The sequence below is a fragment of the Corvus hawaiiensis genome, chromosome 2, assembly GCF_020740725.1.
Source record: "Corvus hawaiiensis isolate bCorHaw1 chromosome 2, bCorHaw1.pri.cur, whole genome shotgun sequence".
In the NCBI taxonomy this organism is placed as follows: Eukaryota; Metazoa; Chordata; class Aves; order Passeriformes; family Corvidae; genus Corvus; species Corvus hawaiiensis.
The window spans coordinates 25038777-25061853 of NC_063214.1; the positions used below are offsets into that span (position 1 = coordinate 25038777).

Sequence of the window (23077 nt, forward strand, 5' to 3'; positions counted from 1 at the left end):
TGTTTGACCAAGCATCTCGGATGACATCGGGTCCAGTGCAAGCTGCAGGGAGCAGTGCAGGGACTAAGGGGCCATCGTTGGCTGTGGTGCTGATAGCCTGGAGAAACATCCATCCTTGGGGCACCCATAGGAAGGCTGGGAACCCTCGGACTTCAGAAGTTTCCTTCTTTCCTTCCAGCTGTGGCAGTTGCCATAGTGACTGTATTTTATAGCCTATTTCATAGTGATGCTGCCAGCTTTCTCATGGCCTTCTTGCCTTATCAGAGCTTCCTCCTGGCTGTCTCAGTGAAGAGGTCAGCCATTAAGTGCAAGTCAGAGAGACTTACAGAGCTTTTCCTACCACAGAGGGAAGTCTTTTGAAGATAGGCATGAATTGGTGTTAGCACAGCACAGGGATGGTTTCAGGTGCTGGTGACTTGACTGGAAGCTTTCTGAAGGATGACAGGGATAGCAGGAGTTGAAAAGAACGTGCTGATCATAACTTGGGTCACAGTTCCCCTTGTGCTGGGTCCCAGATGGCCCAACACTGCTACTCCCTGATCTCAGTGTGGGGCTGTGGACTGACTGCCCTTGCAGTTTAATAGGATTTGCTTGTTGCTGATGTGATGTTTCTGAGAGTGGAGAACACAGGCATGTCTCTCCCTGTGTACCTCTGTGGCCTTCCCAATGGCCTTGTTGCAGCAAGGATTTTCACTTAGTTTTTGCAGCAAAATTTTTTCTCTCCTCTTTCCAATACAAATCAGTAGGCACACACACCTGCCAGTTGTCAGGTCATCTCCTGAAGTCCTAGTTTGCATTTTGTAGGCTGCAGTATGACAGAGCTTTGGTAGACTTGCCTTCAGCTTCCACTGGCTACAGGGACACAGTTTAACCTTGGATGGAGCTGTGCCTTTTTTGGCAGATGTATCACTGATGAGCAGACTCCAGGTTACTTCCACACCGTACTCAAACTTCTCGCCTCTTGCAGGTTTGGCTTGCTTCACTTCTATTTTCAGGTGTTCCTGTTAGTCTGATAACCATTCCCAGCTATAGGAAGGGGATGGATGCTCCCGCAATACCACAGACCAAGAAAAGTTGTCTAGACAAAATAATGAGGGGTTTTCTGAGCCTTCTTCACTGTTCTCACTATGTAAAGGGGATTTCGTGACTGCATGAAGTAGAGAAGCTTCAAAGGAGAGGGATGACTGTGACAGGGCACTGTCCCCTGAGGATTCACTCTTGCAGAACTCTCTCCAGCAGAGCCATTGGGTGGAGCAGACCCAAAGCTGCTCTGCATTAACAAGGAGCAGAGCAAATCCTTCAGCAAGGCTAGAAAATGGGAAGTTCAGAACTGGCTTATGTCCAGTTCTGTTCTCATTCTCCCACACGGAGTCTGACTCAAGTGTTTCCCCAATCACATAGCAATTTCCATTGCTTTTTTTTGCAATGTGCTGTGGTAGAAGGCGAGTAAAGAAGGACTAAGGGGCAGAGCTGGGAAGAGGGATCATCAAATCCATTGAAATTGGATTCCCATCCTAGCGATGGGAACAAAACCACTGAGGACTCTTGCACAAGAAGCTGGAGGCTGCTGGTAAACCTCAGCATTTCCTGCAATCTACATTCCTCCTGTGTATCCAGTTACTGGAAGAGGTGTGGATATGCCATAGGGTTGTAAATTCTAACTTGCCTCCTACTGCTTACTGCTTAGCTCACTCTTTCCTTCTCTCTGTTGGAGCCAGGTGATGGCTCAGAAATGTGCCAGATTTGGATTCCATTCAGAAATAAATCATCCCAGCTGGTGAGGAAAAAGAGGCAACAAAACTTACTAGCTGGACCAGTAAAATCTGCAGGACTTCAGAGTGTGGGAAATTAGGGGAATGAAGAATGAAAAAAGAGGGACTGTCATGATACAGAGGGAGTTGTGGGTCAACACAGATTTAGGGGCTGAAAAGGGAACATTTGAGGTTGTATATGGCACAAACTGCCTCAAATTGGGTAATGGGTGTGGGGGCAGGCAGCTGTGTGAATGGGGCAGATGATCTCAGGGCTCTAGTGCTGGGCTTCTCGTGTCCTGCAGGGGAACGAGCATACCTTTGGGGAAATGCCACCCGACAGAGAAACCTCCCTTTTACAGCTGAGCCTGGGTGTGCTTAGAGAGAGAGGTGATGGCATCTATGTTTAATTGCTAGCAGTAGTCTGTGGTGCACAGCTCTTCTCTGTGGAGGCCCTGAGGGTGAACTCCTCATCCTCCTCCTTCACACCCTCCTGTTGTCAAGGGCTCCCTCTGACCACTCTTAAGTGCTGTGACTTGTCTCATGTGCTACCAACATACAGAACATCACCCTCCGGTTGGAATTCAGGAGTCAATGCTGGTCTTGTTTTTACTTTTGTTCTAAACAAGATAGGATGGAGAATTGTCATTCCCAGAAGCTCAGCCATGGCAAAATAGAGGCTAGCCCAGGGCATTCAGGATCTGGAAAGAATAATCATGTCCCAATGAGGAGTTATGACGTGTGTCACTGTGAAGTGGTCCTGGCTCCAGACCAGAGAGCAGAGGGAGCTGAGCCACTGTCTTCTGGTCATTCTAGAGAAAATCTTCTCCCTTGGACCTTTCTTTTCCAGTCTGTCACATGAGAGGATGATACCAATCTCATCCCTAAGGCCCTGTGGGACTAACTTCAGTTAGGACCTTTCACGTGCACTGAGATATTTCCCTGTGCATGAGGGTTATTTTTCTATCCAAATACAAAGTGATTAACTTGACTGCTCCCTCTAAGAACCATGGTGTAGCAGAACATCACGTCCTCTCCTCCTGTTGGACTGATTCTGCCCTGCACACAACTGAAGCCTTTTCAGCTGGTTTGGTATGCATAGATCAGTCAGTCTCTGAACTCCTGCCTCTGTGCCCTGCTGGGAGCCAGCACTACCAAGAAAGATCCTGGTGGTTGTGGAAAAGCTGGCAATTTCACCGCATGATGCAGCAGGAGGGAATCAAGCTCCTTCTTCCAGAAGTGCTGTAGGGATAGGTGGAGGGGATGAGTGCTGAGAGACAGTGCAGCTCTGGGCCATGACATTTTGAAAGCTGCGATGATAAGGAGTGTTTTTGCCTGAGCAGCAGAGTGAGGCTGCAGGAGCGAGAGTGCTGCCAGATGCAAGCTCCCTTCCTTCTAGCAGCCATTTTCCAGACTTTTTTGCAGTAGAGATTTCCTCTTCCCCAGACTCTCGTGTCATTGTTCCCCTAATGGGGCCTCACCGGTCATTGGCTTGTGGTGGAAAATATGAGGTTGTGGAGGCCAGAGCACAGACATTCCTTCCAGCTTAAAAGGGAAAACAGAGTCCTCGCACAGCGGAGTCCCCGAGAGGTGTGCCTGGCTCTGTAACTGTTCTAGCAGCATCACTCTGTAAAGAGACATCAGCTGTTTGGCTGATGCCTTTCTGCTCTTGATTAGCTTGTGGGGAGAAAAGCCTCCTGCTTCCCTTTCTATGCAGGCACCAACTTCTGCCTGCTCACTGTGGGACATGAGAAAGCCATGGCTGGTGTGTGAGGGCTGCAGACCCTGCCAGTGTTCCAGGCCATGTCTCCACAGGGGTCAGCGGGGAGGTAGAGCTCTGTATCCATCCTGCCAATGTCTGCAAGGCAATGCTGCCCAGGCAGTCTTTTTTTGTAGCCATACGAGCTTCAGACATCTTCATCTCCATCTCCCTGACAGAGCCATGGACGAATTCCTACAAGCAGGCTTCCATGAGCAATGCTGTTTTTCCATGGCCTCATGCAGCGGTCAGTGACCTGATGGGCCTCGTTTATCACAGAGGTCAGTCAGAGCCTCAGTCACTCCCCTGTTCAATGCTCTGATAGGACGGACACATCTGATCCATGGATCATGGACTGAGCAGCCAGCAAGTCAGGGAGGGTCTCGCACAAATGGGTGAGGTATGGGTTTGGAGAGAGGGAACCTCCTCTGAGCTCTGGGAGTTGCACTTCTTTTCTTCTATTGCCTTCTTGTCTCTGCATCCAGATTTTCTGGGAACACACCCCGATTCCCAGCATGGGCAGAGATGTATGGTCTGGCTTGTTTCCCATTAGCAAAAGTCAGCTGCCATTAAATATTCATCTAGCAAGCATTCAAAAGCCTTTAAGGGGTTGCGCTTGGCATGATGTTTTAAGAGAGCCAGTCCTAGATGTCAGCTGAGAATAGAAAGAGATACAGGCAAAGTATTGGAAAGAGGGGTTGGCTGATGTCTAGGTGTGTGGATTGGTGGATTGGGGCACATGCTCCTCCATGGCAGGCATCCCACAGGGAGTGCAGTACCTCCTGGCACTGTGTCCAGATGGCTGTTCACAGCCCTTGATTGAAGCTGGCTGAAATACACTAGTGATGGAAGCTCTGAGGGGGCAGAAATGAGATGGGGTCCATCCTCCAACACAAAGAAAATGCTGTCAGGGAAGCTCAAGGGTCGGTGGCGGGGAGGCTGCAGGGGGCCTGGATTCATGGCAGGAGGCTGGAGTGAGGACCTGTCCTCAGGACTGCAAGCAGCAGTGACATTGAGTCTGTCAAGAGGAGAGGCTGAGCCAGAGAAGTGTTTAGTGGGACTCTGCAAAGGAATTACTGCCTGGTTCCCTGAGGAAGCAAAGCTATGTCTGCCTGTCTCTGGCCTCCAGCGAGTCTTGAATCTATCAGCCTGTTTCCGGCACAGCTGATAAAGCAGTGGAGGCCTCAGAGATAATGGGATCCAGCTGGTTTTGTGACTCTAGGTGACTGCCTTAATGAGAGGGGCCTGCGAAGACCTTCCCTGAGGAAGGAGTCCATGAGCTGCCCTGTAACTAGCTGACAGACAGGCCATGCAGAGAGAGCTGTTGGAAACTGGGCTTCATTAGTTCTGCCACTTGCAGGATGGCTTTAGGATTTGGGGGTGGAGGACTCCTGCAGTTAAAACGGCACTAGACCCCTCTGCATCCAGGACAGACCCCATGCTGACACCCTTCAAATAGGATATTGTTTGCATTGGGAACATTGTCAAATGCGGCTGGTCACAGTCCCTTGGGGAGTCCAGCCCTGGTCCAGACTTTGCCTGACAAACATCTCTTCTTTTTTAACTAATTAGCTTGGGGATAGTCTGGTTTTGAGCCTTCCCAGCTGCCCAACAACACCTTTGCTGGTGTGAATGGCAGGACATGTACCATGTGCCTCCTGGAGACAGGGATGGGAAACTCGTGGGGCAGGGGAGGGAGTAGCTCCAGAGGGTACTACTTTGAGTCCCGATAACACCAGACCAAAGGAAGTGTGCAAAAGATGACCCTGCAGCAGGGTGTACAGCAACCTCTGGCAGCAGGTTTCCTTCCAAGTAGAGTATGTATCATTCCACAGCCTACTGTACCATCCCAATAGTGATGACGTCCTGGGAAGCAGGTTTTATTGGAGAGCTGAACTGGGAATCACTGGCTTATCTCCTTCTCATCTTTGCTAAATGAAACTCAATCCTTCCAAGTAAGAATTGAAGATAATTTGTGTGGATTTTCTTCCAACCTGAGGCAGTAGCCTAAAGGAAGAGAAACTGCAATGTTCGCCTTACCTATCTATTTATGGCTAACCCAGTGTCAGGGGTGCCTGCTTGTTTCACGCTAATCTGCTCAGTTTATGCTGCTGCCAGATTTCCGCCCCATCACACCAGAGTGTTAGTAGATCCAGGGAGCTGCCACAGGAATTGGGTCAGGTTTGCAGGGAGGAACGAGTGCTTTGCTTGTTAGTCGCAAACCAGAACAACGGGACACATGTGCTGCCAGAGCCAGCTGCACAAATGACCGGAGGTGACAAGCTGGCTGCCCGTTTGTGCCCTGCAGTGAATGTGGGATCTGGCCTCCCTGGAGCTCTGCAGGAGGACACCAGCCAAAAGAGCTGTTCTGCCTGGAGGCACACTTGGGTAATGGGATGAAATGCATGAGTCAAATGCCTTCTCAGTGCCATCACTGTACAGGAGTTGCTAAATTTTCCTGACACCCTCCTGAGCTGCTCTGCTGCCCAGCCCTCTGTTTTTGAATGTTGCAGCACAACATAGTGCTTCTCCTTCCCAGCTCCACAACAGGAGAGGAGGGAGGTTTGGGAGTCAGGAGACATAGCTTATCTCAGCTTTCTGCATTGTTGACTTACTGCCTTGTGCTTCCAAATCTTTCTGCATTCAGAAGCAAACGTTGCCAAGACAACATTATACGAGGCGCTAGATTTCATGGCTGGTTGTTGAGTTGTTCTAGAAATTGTGCAGGTTATGCAGTTTATAGGTGGCACTTTGGCATGTTCAGAGATCCCCTACTCCCTTGGTAGTCATGGCAGGGAACAGGCAAAAGGGATGAGGATGGGAAGATGTGGATAGGAAGAAGGCTGAAATACATAGCTGCACAGCTTATTTCTGTCCGACTGCATGGAGAGAGTCTATTGCAAATTGTACTGATTGTATCTGAAAACTTAACCCCAGCTTTTGCTACTGCCTTCCCTGAGGCATGAGAATCTGTGCATGTCTTGCAATCTCAGACATCATTTTGGTGCCCTTTAGTTTTGCCTTATTTGTATTATTATACAAACTCAAGTTTGTATAATACATGGGATTGCCTCCCATAGGAGCTTTCAGTGCTGCAGCTTTAGAGCACTGTGATTTCCTTGCACATCACGCAAGGCAAAAACACAAAGCCTCGATTTTACAGCAAACAGCACAGAGCATTATGTGAGGGTCAAGTCATTTTATGGATTTCCAGAAAGTGATGCCAAAAGAAGAAAAGACCTGCCCTCACTGCTGATAGCAGAAAAGGTTGTTACTTGTATCAACAGGAGCAGGACAGTAGGTAATATTTCTCCAATGCAGTGTGGGCTGCTGAGAAAAAGACTTTTGAGATCTCGAAGAGGAGATTTTCTATGGAACGGTATGCAGAAAACTAAAGCCAGTATGACGGGTTGCTGTGAAGCACATTAACTCCCCACCTAGCAGCAGGGCAATCTTTCTGCTTGTTTTCCAGAACATGTGTAATGGTAGTAATCCCTGCTGCTCCTTTTGAGCAGTGGGGCACCGTGGACATGGAGCTGCATGCACAGCTCTTCTCTGCAGGTGGAAGAGCTTACAGAGGTGTTTTGTCACTGAATTGTTCATGGTTTCAACTTTCACAGGCTGGTTGGGAAAGTCCCAATTCCCACTCAGTGACACTAGACAGTCATGGCTCGACAGGCCAGGGGAGGGAGCAGCCAAGGGAGAGCTGCAGTGAGCAGCTCCCTTGCAAAGGCGAGGAGTCACAATACCTCTTCTCTGTCGTGTATACAATCACTCACATCTCACTGCAGACACCACACTGTTTCCATGCAGTCCCACCAGTGCAGGGCAGGCACTGCACCTCGCAGGACCTTGGGATCCTGAGCCGACCTGCACATGGCACTGTGTTGGTGCATCGAGTCACGCTCAGTCCTGGACATCGGGGCGCAGACAGGGACTCAGGAATGCTCTGGACATCTGTGCTTACTCTGTGTTGGGGGTCCAACTCCTCAGCACCGGATGCTGCCAGAAATGAGAAACAGCCCTTTCCACTGCCTAGTTTCCTAATTTTAGCTCTCCACCTTGAGGCCCTGCATTGCTGGTTGCCATGGTGATCCATCACCACCGGCATTGCCTCTGGCTTTCTCGCCTTCGCCTGCTTTGGAAATGTCTTTTTCCTCCTTGCTCCTCAGGAGGCAACAGCTGAGGCAGAGGCATTGCATGTGACTCTCTGCACTGTCAGCTCAGGTCTTCTGTTTAGTGTTTGCCTGTTAAGACACCAGAACCTTCATCCACGGGATTACACTTCCCAGCCCTCCAAAAGCATTGTGCATTCCCATCCCCATTCAGTAGACAAGCTGGGCTGTGCATACATGACGCTGCCCAGCTGCCCTGAACTTTTGGCCCAGGAGTTGTTGGGAACAGCTTTCTCTATGGTCTTTGCCAGAGAAGATGTCTGGGAAGGTCATGCCCCTGCAGGGTGAAGAGTCAGAGAGCCCTTGTGCTGTGGTAGACATTCCAAAGTCCCAGGTGCTCCTGCCCTGGCTTCATCCTCGCTGCTTTTACACCTTCCCACTTGCTCTCTGGACAGCAGAGAGTACGTAAAAGCATTGCCCAAACAGAGAGTGAGCTTGGGCACCTCACTCGAGGCAGAAGAGAGGAGCTGCCTTGCCAAGGCTTGCAGTGGAAATGCCACCATGCAGCAATTAATAACGACTCTCTGCCCTTTCTCTTCCGCCTGCCCGAGCGTGCTGTGGACTGGAACGGGTGACACTTCCCAAGCACAGGGTGACAGAAAAAGCAGTGGCAGCTCTCAGGGACAAAACAGTGTAAAAGCTGTGATTCCAGCCCCCAAATTTGGATATTAATTAATTTAAGGGCAATGATGTTGAAACGCTGTGGAGTCCTTTTTTTAAGTTTAAAATATAAAAGTTTTAAATTTTGCAGTTCATATTTTCAAGCTTTTATGAGGCAAGTGCAAGGATGAGTATTTAATACTAAAGTGGCAGCTGCCATCCTCACTCACGTGACTCCAGAAGGTGAAGCTTTATGAAAAGCAAACATGTCAAGATCCAAGGTAAGGTCAGAATATCTGTCACAAGAAACCAGTTTGGCTGGTAGCTTTTGGGAGATCACCAGAGAATCGGGAGATTATAAAGCTTCATTCACAAACCCCCCACTGTACTCATCCAATCATCCACCTCTGTCCCTGTTACACTCAGTTGTGCACAGGAGACTCCCACACTTGCTGGGAAGGCAGCCAGGAGCTGCTAGAAAGAGCTCCCACCCTGTGGTGTTCCACAGCTGGCTTTGAGAAACCCTGTGCCACAGTAAGAGGGCAGCCAGAGCAGCTGGCTTCTTTTCTTCCTTTGGCTGAACCCTGAGGTGGAGAAAGCCATGCTGTAAAGTGGCAACCAGCTCCAACCCACTGCCAGCCTAGGAAAACTTAAGGCAACAAGAAGAAACAACCAGCAAATTGTATTGCTTAGATTAATAAGAAAAATCAGAGTAGTGTGGGCTTGTAGCCTGGGAGGTGGCAGGGTGTCTTCAGAAGCTGTTCTGGCAGTGTCACCCTGCCAGCATCCCCAGCCCGGGTTCCAATGGAAGAGCTGTGGGAGTGCTTTAGCACTCCCAGGGAGGGAGCTATGGTTGGCCACACTGGAGACCGGGTTTCCAAGTGAGCTCCTGTGGGAAGAGGAGTCGTGCAACCTGATCCTGGGCACTGCGGATGCTTGTTGAGGCCGGTTGCATTGTAGCAGTGCCTTAAGTCCCAGACAGGAATCAAAAGCCAGGTTTGGCATCGGTGAGCATGGACTGGGAGGTGGCTGCTGGCAGTCCTGCCTGTCCATGGGAGAGGCAGAGTACTGCCATCTATTGCCAGGCCCCTGGATTACAGACCTCGCTGGGTGGTGGTTCAAAGCCGTGCCCAGATGGTTTTTTCTGGTCTTTGACTGCTTGAAGGGATTGACACATTATTCAAAACCCCTTAAATGGATCAGCACTTTGGTAGCTACGGTGCATTTTATGTGTGAGTGCCCTTAGTCAGACTCCGGCCTTAGACAATTTGGGTTTTTCTTTGTGCATTTTGCAAAATGAGCTATTCTTCCTTCTCTGCCCTGAGTTGCATGAGATTGCTTTGTGCAGTGAAGTACTCCTGTTGTGCCATCCCACCCCAGAAGTGCCCAGGTCATTTACCCCAGCTCTCCACTGGAAGGTGAGTAGAGAGTGGTGGATGCAGTAGAAGGGATAGTGTGTCGCTTGTAGCTCAGAAACAATATGTGAAAGGAGGTTAAAAGGCAGAGGGAGGATAACACTATCTTCATGGGGAGAACAGGCCTGGGACATGGGATACATTTCTCAGCTAAGATTGGCATGTCCAAATACTGTATTTGACAGAATAAGCAGCAAAATAGGAACACCTATAGAGAGTATGAAAGATGTTTGTCACTGTGTGAACCTGGAGGGATTCCTGCAGTGCTTTGAAAAGACCTTCTCAGGTTTGATGAATTGTGCAGTAGGCCAGCAAACAAACCATTCTGAAGACCAGGGCAAGGTTATTCAGAAAATGGTCTGGCTGTCTCTGTGGGCTGTAAAGACAGCAGCTCTCTGAAATTGTGGTTTAAAAGCAAAACAAACAAAAAATTAGGATAAAGAATAAACAGGAGGAAAAAATGTGTTCAGCATTTGTCAATAACACTTGTTCTTCTGACAAATTATGTTTCTAGTTCATCACCTATTTTCAAAAGTATGTGATGGAGGTACAAAGATGCCACAAATGAGCAGATTTTAAGAATAATAGATGAGAAGGTGAAAAAATATTTTTGTATTAGAAGGAAGAAACACAGCAGATGTGATTGACTTATCTCACTGATTATTTTTCATTCCTCAATCTTATTTCTGATACAAAACTGTTGCAGAAGCCAGTTGGCTGGCATATACCAGATACTCAACATACAGGTGGAAAATATTAGATGAAATGAGAGTCCCAAATGAAATTAATGGCAAAGCAGGGAATTAAGCCAGGGTCTTCAAAGTCTGAACCCCTGGAACTACCTTCTCTTTTAAAAGTGTATTTTAAAAAGGCATGAAATTGATAAAAGTAAGTGGTGGTTGTATCAAAAACATGATTAAACTATGGAAATACTCCATGCTAGGTGTCACCAGTTTAGGAATGCATTGGGACTCAAAAAAAAAAAAATTTGACAGTTATGTGAACAACAATACTTGTGATGGCTTTGGCTAGGAGAAAACTGTAAAGCTTGTAAATTGTGCTGCAGGGCATAAGTCAACTGCAGGCTGTCAGGAACCAGGAAGGAATTTTCATTATGGGAGGGTTACTGTATAATTATCTTATCCATGACAGCGCTGCTTCCTTTTAAGTGTTTAATCTTGACCAGTGAAAGCAAGATAATGGGTCATGTAGTTTTGTGACTTTTTTGTGACGGGGACATTATCTGGTGCCTGATGGCAATTTCTTTTGCCTGTTTGCTATTGCACCTTCCTCTAGGGATATGTTCACCTTCCTCCTCAATGTCTCAAGCAAAGACATTTCTGCTCCCTACCCTCCATGAGAAGAAATTTTAAAGACAGCCGTCCTTGACATGAGCAAATTATTCATGCTAGACTTCCTCTTGCTCATGTTTGCTCCAGTTCTCTCAGGTGATTTTCCAGGAATAACCTCAAGGAAACCCTGTATTGTTGGGACTGTAGCCCTCATTCTTATGTCTGCTCTTTCTTATTGTCTGAGCTGTCCATCTACTGCAGTCATATCTCTCTTGTTCTGTCATCCCCACCTCACCACCGTGGTACCTTTTGGTCTTGATACCAGTTAAATGTGTTATTTTTTTTAAACTGTGTTGCTACTCTTCTGGGAAATAATGTATTTTGTGTCTCTGACTTTGTATCTTGCAGGAGGAGCCAAGGAGCAAATCTAAGATCTGTGCCAATGTTTTCTGTGGAGCTGGGCGTGAGTGCGCAGTGACAGAGAAGGGAGAGCCAACCTGCCTCTGCATTGAGGTACGGGAGCAGCACAGGTTCTGTGTCTGGGACAGGTGTCACCACAGTCACCCCCCAGATGGGTTTCTTTCACTGGAAGGATCCCATGATGGAATAAAGCTATGGCTGTTTTGAAGCAGCTGCAAATTAACAGTGGCTCTTCAAACAACAGGATTGTTTCCAGTGTTGTGTGGGAGAAGAGCCCTGTAGGGTAGATATAGTCTGGAACTCACAGCTGTGCTGCTTGCAGGACTGCCTAGGGTCTTTACAAGCACAGGAGACTTGACTGGAGGTCTTTTGTTGGGAAAGCCCAGTGGGGTATGGGATATGCAGCTGGCTTTGAAGGGCACTCTAGAGAGTGGTGTGTGAGCTCCAAGACAGCCTGCCCTCACTGGCGTCTTGTTTGAGGAGGTTACAAGCACCCTACTAAAAATCAGCTTTTGTATAATGGAAATAATTGTGGTAGAGTGCTGTGAGGATGAATAGCTTTATCCAGCAGGGAGTCAGGGATGATTAGAAGAGTCTTTCCCAGCTGTAGAGACACAGTGTCTCCCTACTCTGCTCTGCCCCATTCCTTCAAAACATTTCTGCCTGGCTCCTGGGAATGGCCATGTGGTTCTTCGTTCCCCCTTCCCTCAGAGCCTGCAGCTCTGACATGACCAGCCTGGGCACTGGAGAGTGAAGTGCCCTGTTAGTAGGAAGAGAGTCTGTCACTCTGGGTAGGCTTGGCCAGCCCAAAAGGGACAGAAGAAAGAAGCTCATAGCCTCAACAGTGGCACTGGTGAACTCTCTTTGCCTTAGGCTGTGCTGTTTGTTCATGGCTGATGGCTTATTCTGCCATTTGGTTGCAGAAGAGTGGAGCAGAGTCTACAGGGAGATGCAATGGAGCCAAGCAAGGACAGGTGCATAGACCAGAGGCACAGAAACACCTGTGGCATGTCCATGGCACATGGAGCAGCAGTTGCAGGATTATGCTCTGTATTTATGCTGAGCACTGATTTCTCTGCAGGGTCTGCTTTCAGAAAGACTCCTGTCATGCTGGTGGTGATAGAAACTGGGATGAAGGGAGGCCTTTGAACTCACACCCACAGACTTCCCTGCGTGGGTTTTTCTGGGGTAATGATGCATGAGTTAGCCTGTTCCAAACACAGGGCCAAAGGGACTATGCCAAGGACTTCTGAGCTGGGCTGATGGTGGGGACTCACCTGCCTCCCTCTAGCTGTCCCAAGGAGGCAGGTAAAACGCTGTGTTCTCTGGCTCTCCCACAGAAATGCAAACCTCACAAGAGGCCTGTGTGCGGGAGCAATGGCAAGACATATCTGAACCACTGTGAGCTGCACCGTGACGCCTGCCTCACTGGCTCCAAGATCCAGGTGGATTACGATGGCCACTGCAAAGGTAACCCTGGCCAGGAGGGCTGGCTGCACTCTGAGAGGCAAAGAGTTGGAAGGGGAAACATGATAACAAGGAAGGGCAGAGCCCTCATCAGCCCAGATCTTGTCTCACTGTTGCTGAGTGGGGTAAACAAGGCAAGCCTCTCAACAGTAGCCAGATTCAAGCAAGAGTCCAGATGACCAGGCAAGCTGCTGGTGATGAAGTAGGCCTGAAATCAAGTCATAAAGTCAGGGCTGGTGATTCGGGTAACTAGAATCAGACAACAGCCAGAAAAACTCATAGTAATGCAGTCTGGAGCAAGGCTGAGATCAACACAGTCACCAAGTCAGGGCCTGGATCAACAATCTGTGGAAGAGAGTGGTTGCAACAGAGCTGGAGACAGGCATGGCTGCAGCATAATGATCACAGGCAAGGATTAGGGGTTGAGATATCAGATATGAAATGGAGCCTCATGGCTCACAGTCAGAGAGTATGGATGGAGGCTTTAGTTGAGGCCAGCAGGATCGTTAAGGCCCTCATTAGTGCACTCAAAATCCTGACACCTTGGCTGTGGTGGAATCTTGGAGCTATTGTCTCCCTAAGCTGCTGGGAGTGCAGCGCTCAGGGGAGCAGGGCAACTTTTTGCTCCTGCTGCTCCTCTCTGAGCTTTTGGATTCAGCCAGGTAAATGTCTCAGTTTAACTGCTGAGGAAAGGTCATGCTCTCAGGATAAACTCCTAAAACCAATACTATCATCCATGTTCATAACTGACCTCAATAACTTTAGGAGCAAGGATTTTGCCTCATCAATGAGGCTGTTTAACATCCCCCATGCCAGCTGCAATGTTTTCTTGTGTTTAGGAAGAGTTTCATGTGTTTAAATATGTGCCCACTGTCTCTTGCCCTGTCACTGGATACCATGGATAAAAGTCTGGTGCAGTCTTCCTCATTTCCTTCCATCAGATTTATAAACATTGATGACATTGTCCCTGAGCCTTCAGTTCTTCAATCTCTAAACTGTCCTCGGTATCTCCTCTGCGTCCAGGGGATTCCAGCCCCTCAATCACATATGTGGCCCTCATATTTCCAAAGAGTCCCAGGTTCCTCTGCTTTTACCCATGGTGGGAAGAGATTCGTATTGCTACACACTGCATCAGAAATGTCCTCTTCTGTCTTTCCATTAACAGAGAAGAAGTCTGAGAATCCAGCTGCAAGTCCAGGTAAGAAGCTGTCTCCTGTTTGGCTGAGGCCTCTGTATGCATTTGTATGCTCTGGGAGATGGGCAGGAGGGTGTTCTGGGGGACTTGCAGAGCTCTGTGTAAAAGTCATACCCTGCACGGCCTGTACCAGAGTCTGAGTTGATAAATCAGCTGAAATGTGATTGCCCAGCTCTTTACTCTTGGGCAACCTTTCAGAACTCATACGTTTCCTGGGCTTTTCACTATGCTGGGATGTCTCAGGGACTCAGCATAGTCAAGGTGCAGTGAAACCCAGTTTGCCCCCAGGGACACAAACTGTGCTCATCACCCAGACTGAGGGATGGAGCACTCTTTGACCTCCTTCACTGGGGATATAAGACAGAACAACTGTGGAGCTGTTGTCCCCAACTCCAAGAGCACCCTTTTAAAAGGAAACTTTGCTTTAGGAGTGATGAACCAATGGGTGCAGAGGCAGAGAGTCAGGAGGTACAGCTGAAATGCCTCTACCATCAGCCAACAAGATGATCTTAAGGGTCTCTTCCAACCTAAATGATTCTATGATCACCTAAATTATAAGCCTCTTTGATTCCCTGTGCTTGGTTTCTCCCCTTATGTATTGCCATGTGTACTTAAGACTCTGGATTTTAGGACCATGGCTCATGCTTCATCAGGGGAATTCCTTTTCTCAGTCATGACCTCTTAAGTACTGGAGCTGTATAATCATCAACTTTAATTTCCTAGGACAGATGAGAGCAAAGTCTCATACAAACTAAAGAGGAAGGACCATGTCAGAGCATGGCCACCACTGTAGAGCAGTTTTAAAGAAGTTCAAAATTAAACATGCAGAATCCCTACAGAGCTGGGTTTTTTCATCTCTCCATCTGGTTGTGATAGTAGTCACTGTATTCAGAAGATCTTTAGTGTGTGTAAGTGACGTGAATGCATGGTGATTCCTTTTCTGGCTTCACTGACCACTGGGCAGGTGTGATAATTCACAGCCAGGCTTTCAGTTTTGTTTCCAAAGGCATGGTTTGTACTAGCACACGAAGTGATAACCACCTGGAGAAACCTGTGACACTGGCAAGCACTGAGTGAACGAGCCCAACTTGACCCCTCTTGTTTCCAGTCAGAGTGGACAAATCAGGGCTTTGAAGAAACAAAATTTCCTGAGATAGTAGGCCCTAAAATTCAAATCTTGGAGAAGAGTGGTAGAAAGGCTTGCTCAGTCTAGTCTTCACCCTTGCAGAGGATAGAGGTTTTGGTATTTTAGGGTTGAGAGCTGAATGCCAATTCTGCACAGTGTCGGGAAGCCTGGGGACTGTCAGTTACCTTCCTCCCTCCGTCTGGGACTCTTCACACCAAGATGAGTCAGCTCGGGGTTGTTCTTCCACAAGCTTCAGGGATGGGAAGGAAGAGCTTTGGCAGGAGTGTTGTTTTCCGGCCTTGCCACATGGTGTCACCAACAGCCTGTCCACTATTCAGCACATGACACATCTGCTTGGATCTGGCAGTGACGTAACTCCAAGGACCAGACCGAGGGGCTGCAAACTGCCATCAGGGTGGGCTGGCTGGCTTTTATTCCCGGGCCTCTCTCTGTGGTCTCCCTGCCAGCTTCATTTCTCTCACCCTTGTATTTCCTTCTGCTGCACTGTCTCCCATTACAGTTGTCTGCTACCAGTCGGACAGGGATGAGCTTCGTCGCCGGGTCATTCAGTGGCTGGAAGCTGAGATTATCCCAGATGGGTGGTTCTCCAAGGGCAGTAACTACAGTGAAGTCCTGGACAAATATTTCAAGGCAAGTAGAGCAGCACCTGCCTCAGAGCCCAAACAACACTTCTTGCCTTGTCACTGTAAAACAGCTGCTGTGCCCGCAGCTGAGAGGCTCCAGTGTGTGATGCGCCTGTGGAACTGGGGACCAGAGGGATCTGATAAGTCCTACAGCCTGATGTGTTATGGGCTGCCTGCAGCAGCCACTGACTGAGCCACTGACGCAGCTTGTGACAACCAGATGTGGAGCCTCTCCAGCTCCTGGTGTCTGACCTGCCCTGGGGAAAAGGAGGAGGGCAAGCCACATGTGCCTGTGGCAGAGTAGAGAACTACTAATCTCAGGGGTAAAAAGCCAGAGGAAAAAAGGTGAAAGTGCTGGAAATGCAGGAAGCTGTGGCAGCTGATCCTTTGTTCCAGATAGTCCCAAGGCCATATTGCGATGGATATAGGGGACACTTGGGGGGCTTAAAGGAATATGTCCCAGTTGTGGCCAAGAGCTGGCAGTTCCCTAGTACTCTGCAGAGTGAAAGGAGCCACTTGCGTCTTGGGCCTTGCAATAATCCTGTTCTTCTCTCCTCCCCATCAGTCTGTCCTCAGCCAATCCCCACCCCCTTCTGTAACCAGCAGATCCCAAGCTTCTCCCATGCTCCTGCCACATGCACTGCTGTGTCCCTCCCCCTCATGCCTGGCTCCTGATAGAGACTTCAAAGCATTCAGGATGGAGCTGGAGGAGCAGGTGGGGAAGAGGGGAGAGCATTTAAATCATGAGCTGTTGACAGCAAGAGATTAATGGTGCCTGACAGGAGTTAGCGCTGCCAGCAAATTTGCCATGGCAATGGCACCCCCTGGTGAGACAGAGGAGCTGGTCCCCTTGCTCCACAGAGCATCCTCACATTTGCAGCCATTAAAGCTGCTCTGTGTGTGGAAACCCACTGCCCTGGGCACTCCTGTCAGTGCCTGCCAGCACCCAAAAGCAGCAGTGTCCTGTGTCGGTCCCTCTCCCTGCAAATGTGCTGTCCCCAGCCACTTTTGCAGGGTCTCCCCAGGTCATGGGCTTTGCTAAAACGCGTGAGCCAGCCACAGGGTTGTTGCACTGTCACTGCATAACCTGTTCACACCTGCTGTCCCCACGCCTGTCAGTGTGCTGGTGACATCCCATGGCTGCAGCTCAGAGGCAGGCAGCCTCATGTTCTCTTTACTGTCCCACTTTTTCTGGAGCACTGATCCCAGCCACTGGGTGGAAGTTCCTATGGCAAAACAATGCCTCTACTTGTACCAACCGGTGAATTTCTGCGGCTGAGGTCAACAGTATGAGGTTCAGTAAGGCCAAGTGCTGGGTCCTGCCTTTGCGTCACAACAACCCCAGGCAGTGCTACAGGCTGGGGAAAGAGTGGCTGCCAAGGGACGTGGTGGAGTCACACCACTGGAAGGGTTCGAGAAACAACTGGATGTGGCAGTTGGTGCTGTGGTTTAGTTGATAAGGTGGTGTTCGATCAGAGGTTGGACTCAATGATCTTGGAGGTCTTTTCCAACCTTAATGTTTCTGTGATTCTTTGTCAGGTGTAATCCACCTTATCAACTACCTTATTCTTAGAGCTTTGAAACATTTTTAAAGCAGAATTCAGAGTTTGGAAAAACTTGAGACAAATCAAGGTAAAACAAACTAAATGGTTTCAAACACACAGAAATTTGTGTCAGCAATGAGTGTCTGCAGTCACTGGAGGAATTTTGTCGTGCCAAGCTGTGGGGCTCTGCAAGCCTGCCCAGCAAATGGCCTGATTCCTGCCCTGCATGTGGAAACACTGGAGATGTAGCTGACATGAAGCTTTTCCCTTTTCTCCTTGATGGGGAGGTTTGCAGATGTAGCATTAAGCTATTTCCCTCCTGGAAACCTGACTTGTGGGGCTCACTGGGATGTGCTTTGTTGGTCAGGCAGGCCATGACCTTGAAGGACATTATTTCAAGAGGAGCAAGGCCAGTAGTGAGAAGCTGCTCCATTTTGGAGGGTCTCTGTGGGAATGCCTTAATGCAGACCATAGCTTTGAAAGGCAAGAAAACTCACTTAACAGTCTGGGTCATTAAGAGAACTGCAGTCATTTTCACAAAAAAAAAGCAGGACAAGAGGCTTCAAAGTCTAGTGGAAGTTGACCTGTGGAGCAGTTATGGAGGATAAGCACACAGAGTAATTTCCCTAGCCCTAGATGTTTCTCCTGAAACACACAGAGGTAACAAGAGTGTCTCTTCCAGCATTCCTGAGAGCACTACACAAGGAGCCACAGTGACCTACCCCAATCATGCAGCAAAAATTAGGTGGCAGCAGTCTGTGTGCAGGATTAATTTTCCACTCACAGGAATGCAGCTGTCTCTGAGGGGGCACAGCAGTTCCTGCTGCGTGCCCAGCACTGTGGTGTCACATCTCCAAACAGGAAGGCAAAATGCAATTACTTCTGTGGGAGTACAGCCAGGATTTTGGGGCTAAAAACGCTGCTCTTCAGTGCCAGGAGCCTTGTCAGGAGCTTAAGAAGTTGATGGTGAGATGTTGTGCTATTGCATTAAATTTTTTCCGTGGTATCAGCAGAAAATTGCTTCCTGTGATTTTCCCTTTTGTCACTGTCAGAGTCCAGGCACAGCTTTGGATTTACACATATTGGAAAGCTGACACCTCCTTGAATGCAACTGGTCTGCTTTAAGGCAGGACGTATATAAGAAAACTAAGAGCTGGCTGGAACAAAGAGGAGAAATAGGGTTAGAGCCATAAATCAAGCAGCAGGAGGTGAATGAAAGGCAGTGTAGCTTATCTGTGAGGACAAGGCTAGGATCATCTCTCTCTCATTCTGAGGCTAATATGGATATGTTGCTGCTTTTCTCTGAGCCTCTTGCTTTGTGAAAAACAGGGATAATGGAACTTGTCTCACTAAAGCTTCAAAATGCTAAGTAAATATGGAAGAGGAAGAAGGAAGAGGTGTACCTTGAACTGATAAATGAGAGCCTCTCACATCTTCCCATCTTCCCCTGCAGAGCTTTGATGATGGTGATTCTCGCTTGGACTCCACTGAATTCCTGAAGTTTGTGGAGCAGAATGAGACTGCCATCAACATCACCACCTACATGGACCAGGAGACCAACAAGTTGCTCAGGTGGGCAGTGGACAGGGTACCAGAGGGAGGGCAGATGTGGTAGAACGGAACATGGAAATTCACTCATGCTGCTGGGGTTTGTAGTTTGGATTTGGTGTCATGAAAATTCAGCACTAAATCTTCCAGACCAGAGCTACTCTGCATCCAGCTGGTGCAGGCCAAATATCAGTTAGGGTTTGCACTGACAAAGATAACTTTGTATGAAGTGGCTCCTCACTTAAATAGGTGTGAACACCACAAGAGGAGCAGTCCTATCTCTACCTTTCATGTTAGGCATGTATTCCAACCCTCTTTTGCCTTAAATCTAGCACTTGTGCAGCCAGAAGGGAGTTGGGTGACAGAAGATTTGTCATCTTCTTTCAATTTCCTAATAAGTTAGCTTTCCAGAGGACTTCCCTCACCTTTTGCTTACAGCTAGATCCAGCACAAGGAAGATGGTGGGAAAACACCGCTCATATGCAGCGTATAGTTTGAGAGGTTCCCTTTCTCTTAGTGTGCCACTCTGTGAGAAAAGGCTGCTTGTGGTTATGCTGTGCTTGCACCTCTACCTGTGTCACAGCATGTAGGTGTCAACAAATGTGGATGTCCTATTCCTGCTGTTCTGAATATACCCCCAATGCTCAGCCCCTTGCCAGAGTATTTTGTGACTGTTTTTATTTTCTCTGTATCCCATGAGGTTTCCTTAGAGAAGCCACTTCTGCCAGACATCTTAATGGAGTCTCCCTAGTTATTACTGTTTTTACTCACCTGCACTCTGAAGACAGTAGAACAGGGACCAGCCTAGCACAGCCCTGTGCAGAACAAGCCTCTGTGTTTCCTTTCAGGGGACTCTGCGTAGATGCCCTCATCGAGCTGTCAGATGAAAATGCTGACTGGAAGCTCAGCTTCAATGAATTTCTCAAGTGCCTCAGCCCATCCTTCAACCCACCAGAGAAAAGTAGGAACTCCTCACTTATCTTGGGGAACAAGAGGGGTCCTGGGAAGGGAGGAAAGAAAAGAGATCAGCTTCAGGCCAGACATCGGGTGCTGTAACTCCACTGCCAGAGATAATTTTAATATATGCCTGCCTCTTATCCAGCAGCACCATTGTCCCTGCATTGTTGAAAGTACTGCTTTTTCTGTCCCAGAGCTCCTGCAGCCCTTGTAATGAGAAGGGTTTGGATTTTAGAAGCAAGGACGTAGCTTGAATGGGTATGGTATGCTTGTAAGGTCAAGGCATGTATTTAACAGTGCAGAGGTCAATCACGTGAGGAGTTCATGGCCAGATAACTTAGGAAAATCAGACCAGACCAAAGTCCTGCTATGCTCTAGCTTTCACACAGAGAGCCTCCCTGATGACTATCTCAAAGTTCACTATCCTTCCAAATCCTGCTTAGTGATCCAGTTGGTGTGAAAGCAGCTTAATGTTCTACTGACCAGGTGTGCATAGCCAGTCATCTCATTGTCTCCCTGAGGGGTGAGTCCAAAGGGGCCAGACTTACATCCCACTGCAGTGGCACTGAGCAGCAGGCAGAGGCCATGCTTTCTTGGGAATATTAAGTTGAACTTGCTGTTGCCTGTTTCAGTGAGAAACTAGGGATGCTGCACCTTCCCTGAAAAACTTCATCAGCTCGTTATCACTTAACACCTTTGAGTGCTTGGGGGGCATTGACTTAAACATGTAATGTAGCTGTAAGAAGAAATGTGAGCTGAAATGAGAATTTTTTTTTTTTTCCCTTCCTTTCTCAAGGCAACATACATAAAATACATAAATACATAAATACATAAATCATTTCCCCACCTTATCCCTACCTGGATCAGAATAACCCAAGCTTTCATTTCAGGGGTTCTTTTCTTTGTATAACAGATAAGGAAATTCAAACAAATCCAACGCTGAGATTTCATTTGGAATTGAGAAGTTGAAATGTGTTCTTCTGAGGAAGAAGAACAAAGTGTTTGACTTTCCTAAAATTATGTTTTGGCTGATTTCACTCACCAAATTCAGCATGAATATTTTAGTCATTAGGAAACTTCTGGTGGTTGGGGGAAGGAAGGCTTCACCTTAAACCTCATACCTGTTCTCTCTCTTAAAGCATCTCCAAAGTAAGTTGTCTTTAGCCTGCTCACTATCTCACAATCACTGCCCTTGTTTTGTGCCTCTTCAGAGTGTGCCTTGGAAGATGAGACCTATGAGGATGGAGCAGAGACCCAGGTGGAGTGCAACCGCTGTGTCTGCGCCTGTGGGAACTGGGTGTGCACCGCAATGACATGCGAGGGTCCGTATGCTCTCCACATAGTTACTGTGTTTGGGTTTGGACAAAAGGAGTTCTCGCTCTCTGCCTTTCCAAAGGCACCAGCTATCCAGGTTTCTTCTCTCTCCAGCTTCTCCTCAGCTTCTCCATGAGTGGCTTCTGCATAACCCTCACATCTTCCTTGTTAGTCAAACCCAAGCTGGTACTGTTCCAGAGGTCAGAAAGTGTGTAACTGAGCTGGGGGCAATGCTGCTGGGGTTTGTAGTTTGGATTTGGTGTCACAAAAATTCAGCACTAAATCTTCCAGACCAGAGCTACTCTGCATCCAGCTGGTGCAGACCAAAGAGATCACTGGCTGCAACTGTATGTGTAGGCGTGAGCAAGTCAGCTTTCCTGTACGTGTGTCTGTATCCTCACTGTATCTGTGTTTATGGAATTTGTAAAAGAGGATCTAGGATCCTGTCTTGATCCAGAGGAAATATAGGAAACTTCATCCAATGCAAAGGAAGCACTTTAGCTTCTTGCCCCAAAAACTGTAGAATGATGGTGATGAAAGAAGGTGTTGCTCATAGTAATGCAGGGTTGTTTGTTCCTCCTTTGGAAGGCCCTTAAACTTGCACAGCCACGGTACAATTGTGAGAGGTCATGATGCAGTTGTGAACAGCAGCTCTCTGTTTCACCTTCTCACAGATAGTCCAGGGCCAGTGGAACGCCACCTTTTCCCTGTGTTGGCAAATGTATGGGTCCTTCCTAAGGAGTCACATCCATCCTACCAGCATGGTGCTGCATTTTTCTGGCCTTCTCCCCTAGCAACTCAGCCCTTGCTGCATTTTTCTGGCCTTCTTCCCTAGAAACCAGGCCCTTGCATGAGCTTTGTTTCAGTGCTGTGTGGGACCTGCCAGCAGTACACTGGTTCAGATCTGTAGTCAGTAGCTTGGGCAGAGTAGGAGAGAGGGGAACGGCAGCAGTGCATAGAGTTCTTCATGTTTATCTGACTTTCTGCAGCAGAGCCTTCAGGATCACCTCAGCCCAGACTTAGCTGTAGCAGCAGGAACTCACCTGAGAAAAGACAACTGTAGTATTAATAGAGCTGCCAGAGGAGCTGTGTGTAGGTGTCATAGATTAAGCAGCAGAATGAGAGACTCTTTTTGTTGCCTCCCCAGAAACAGCCTTCAAAGTTGCTATGCAATACCTGTTCTTGCTGCCTACTTTGTTCCCTGCATCCATGCAATGGGATAACAATTCCTTGACTTTCTGCCCATGTCAGAGCAGCAGAGGGGTTAGAGGAATAATGAAACTGAAGAATCAGATCAAACACATCAGCAAGTTGTATCTTCATTGAGTGAAATTACCTCTTTATTAGATATCAGTTAATGTACTTGGGTAGCACTGAGCTTCCATTTACTCCTTACAAGAGGCAAAGATGTTTGAACTAATTATAGGTGTTTCTTTTGAATAATATGCAGCCTCTTCCATGTTTTTTTATTATCAGTCACGTGGGAAGGAGAGACAGGGACAGACTGGACACCCAATTTGTGAAGTCCCAGGCAGCCACAAGGCTCGTTCTCTTTCTAGGAAGCCAGCCCATACCTTCCTCCTGCAAAGGCTTCTTAAGCTCGAGGGATGCTGTGGCTGACCTGCCTCTCTTTGTTCTTCATGGTTCAGCATCTGAAATGTGTACCCCCTGTCTGCAAAACACTAAACTCCATTTCTGTTTGCAGGGAGGAATGAGAAGGTGCCTGCTCAGAGACACCGACCTGATCAAGATTTGACTGAGGAGGAAATGGCCAGATACATTCAGGAACTGCAGAAGCATCAGGTTAGCGTGAGGCTGGAAAGGTCTGCTTGCACTAAGTCTCCCCTTGCCAGAGGAGTTCCCTCTGGTT

At 48.1% G+C, this 23077-nt stretch overlaps 1 protein-coding gene across 1 annotated transcript in view; it reads left to right on the plus strand.

Moving 5' to 3' along the window:
- FSTL1 (follistatin like 1) overlaps positions 1 to 23077 on the plus strand; it is a 52942-nt gene that overhangs the window by 26447 nt on the left and 3418 nt on the right. The window contains exons 3-10 of the mRNA XM_048294393.1: positions 11401 to 11505; positions 12753 to 12882; positions 14045 to 14077; positions 15721 to 15851; positions 18842 to 18960; positions 19785 to 19897; positions 21105 to 21215; positions 22913 to 23010. Coding sequence (XP_048150350.1) covers positions 11401 to 11505; positions 12753 to 12882; positions 14045 to 14077; positions 15721 to 15851; positions 18842 to 18960; positions 19785 to 19897; positions 21105 to 21215; positions 22913 to 23010 — 840 coding nt within the window. The remainder of the gene's footprint in view (positions 1 to 11400; positions 11506 to 12752; positions 12883 to 14044; positions 14078 to 15720; positions 15852 to 18841; positions 18961 to 19784; positions 19898 to 21104; positions 21216 to 22912; positions 23011 to 23077) is intronic.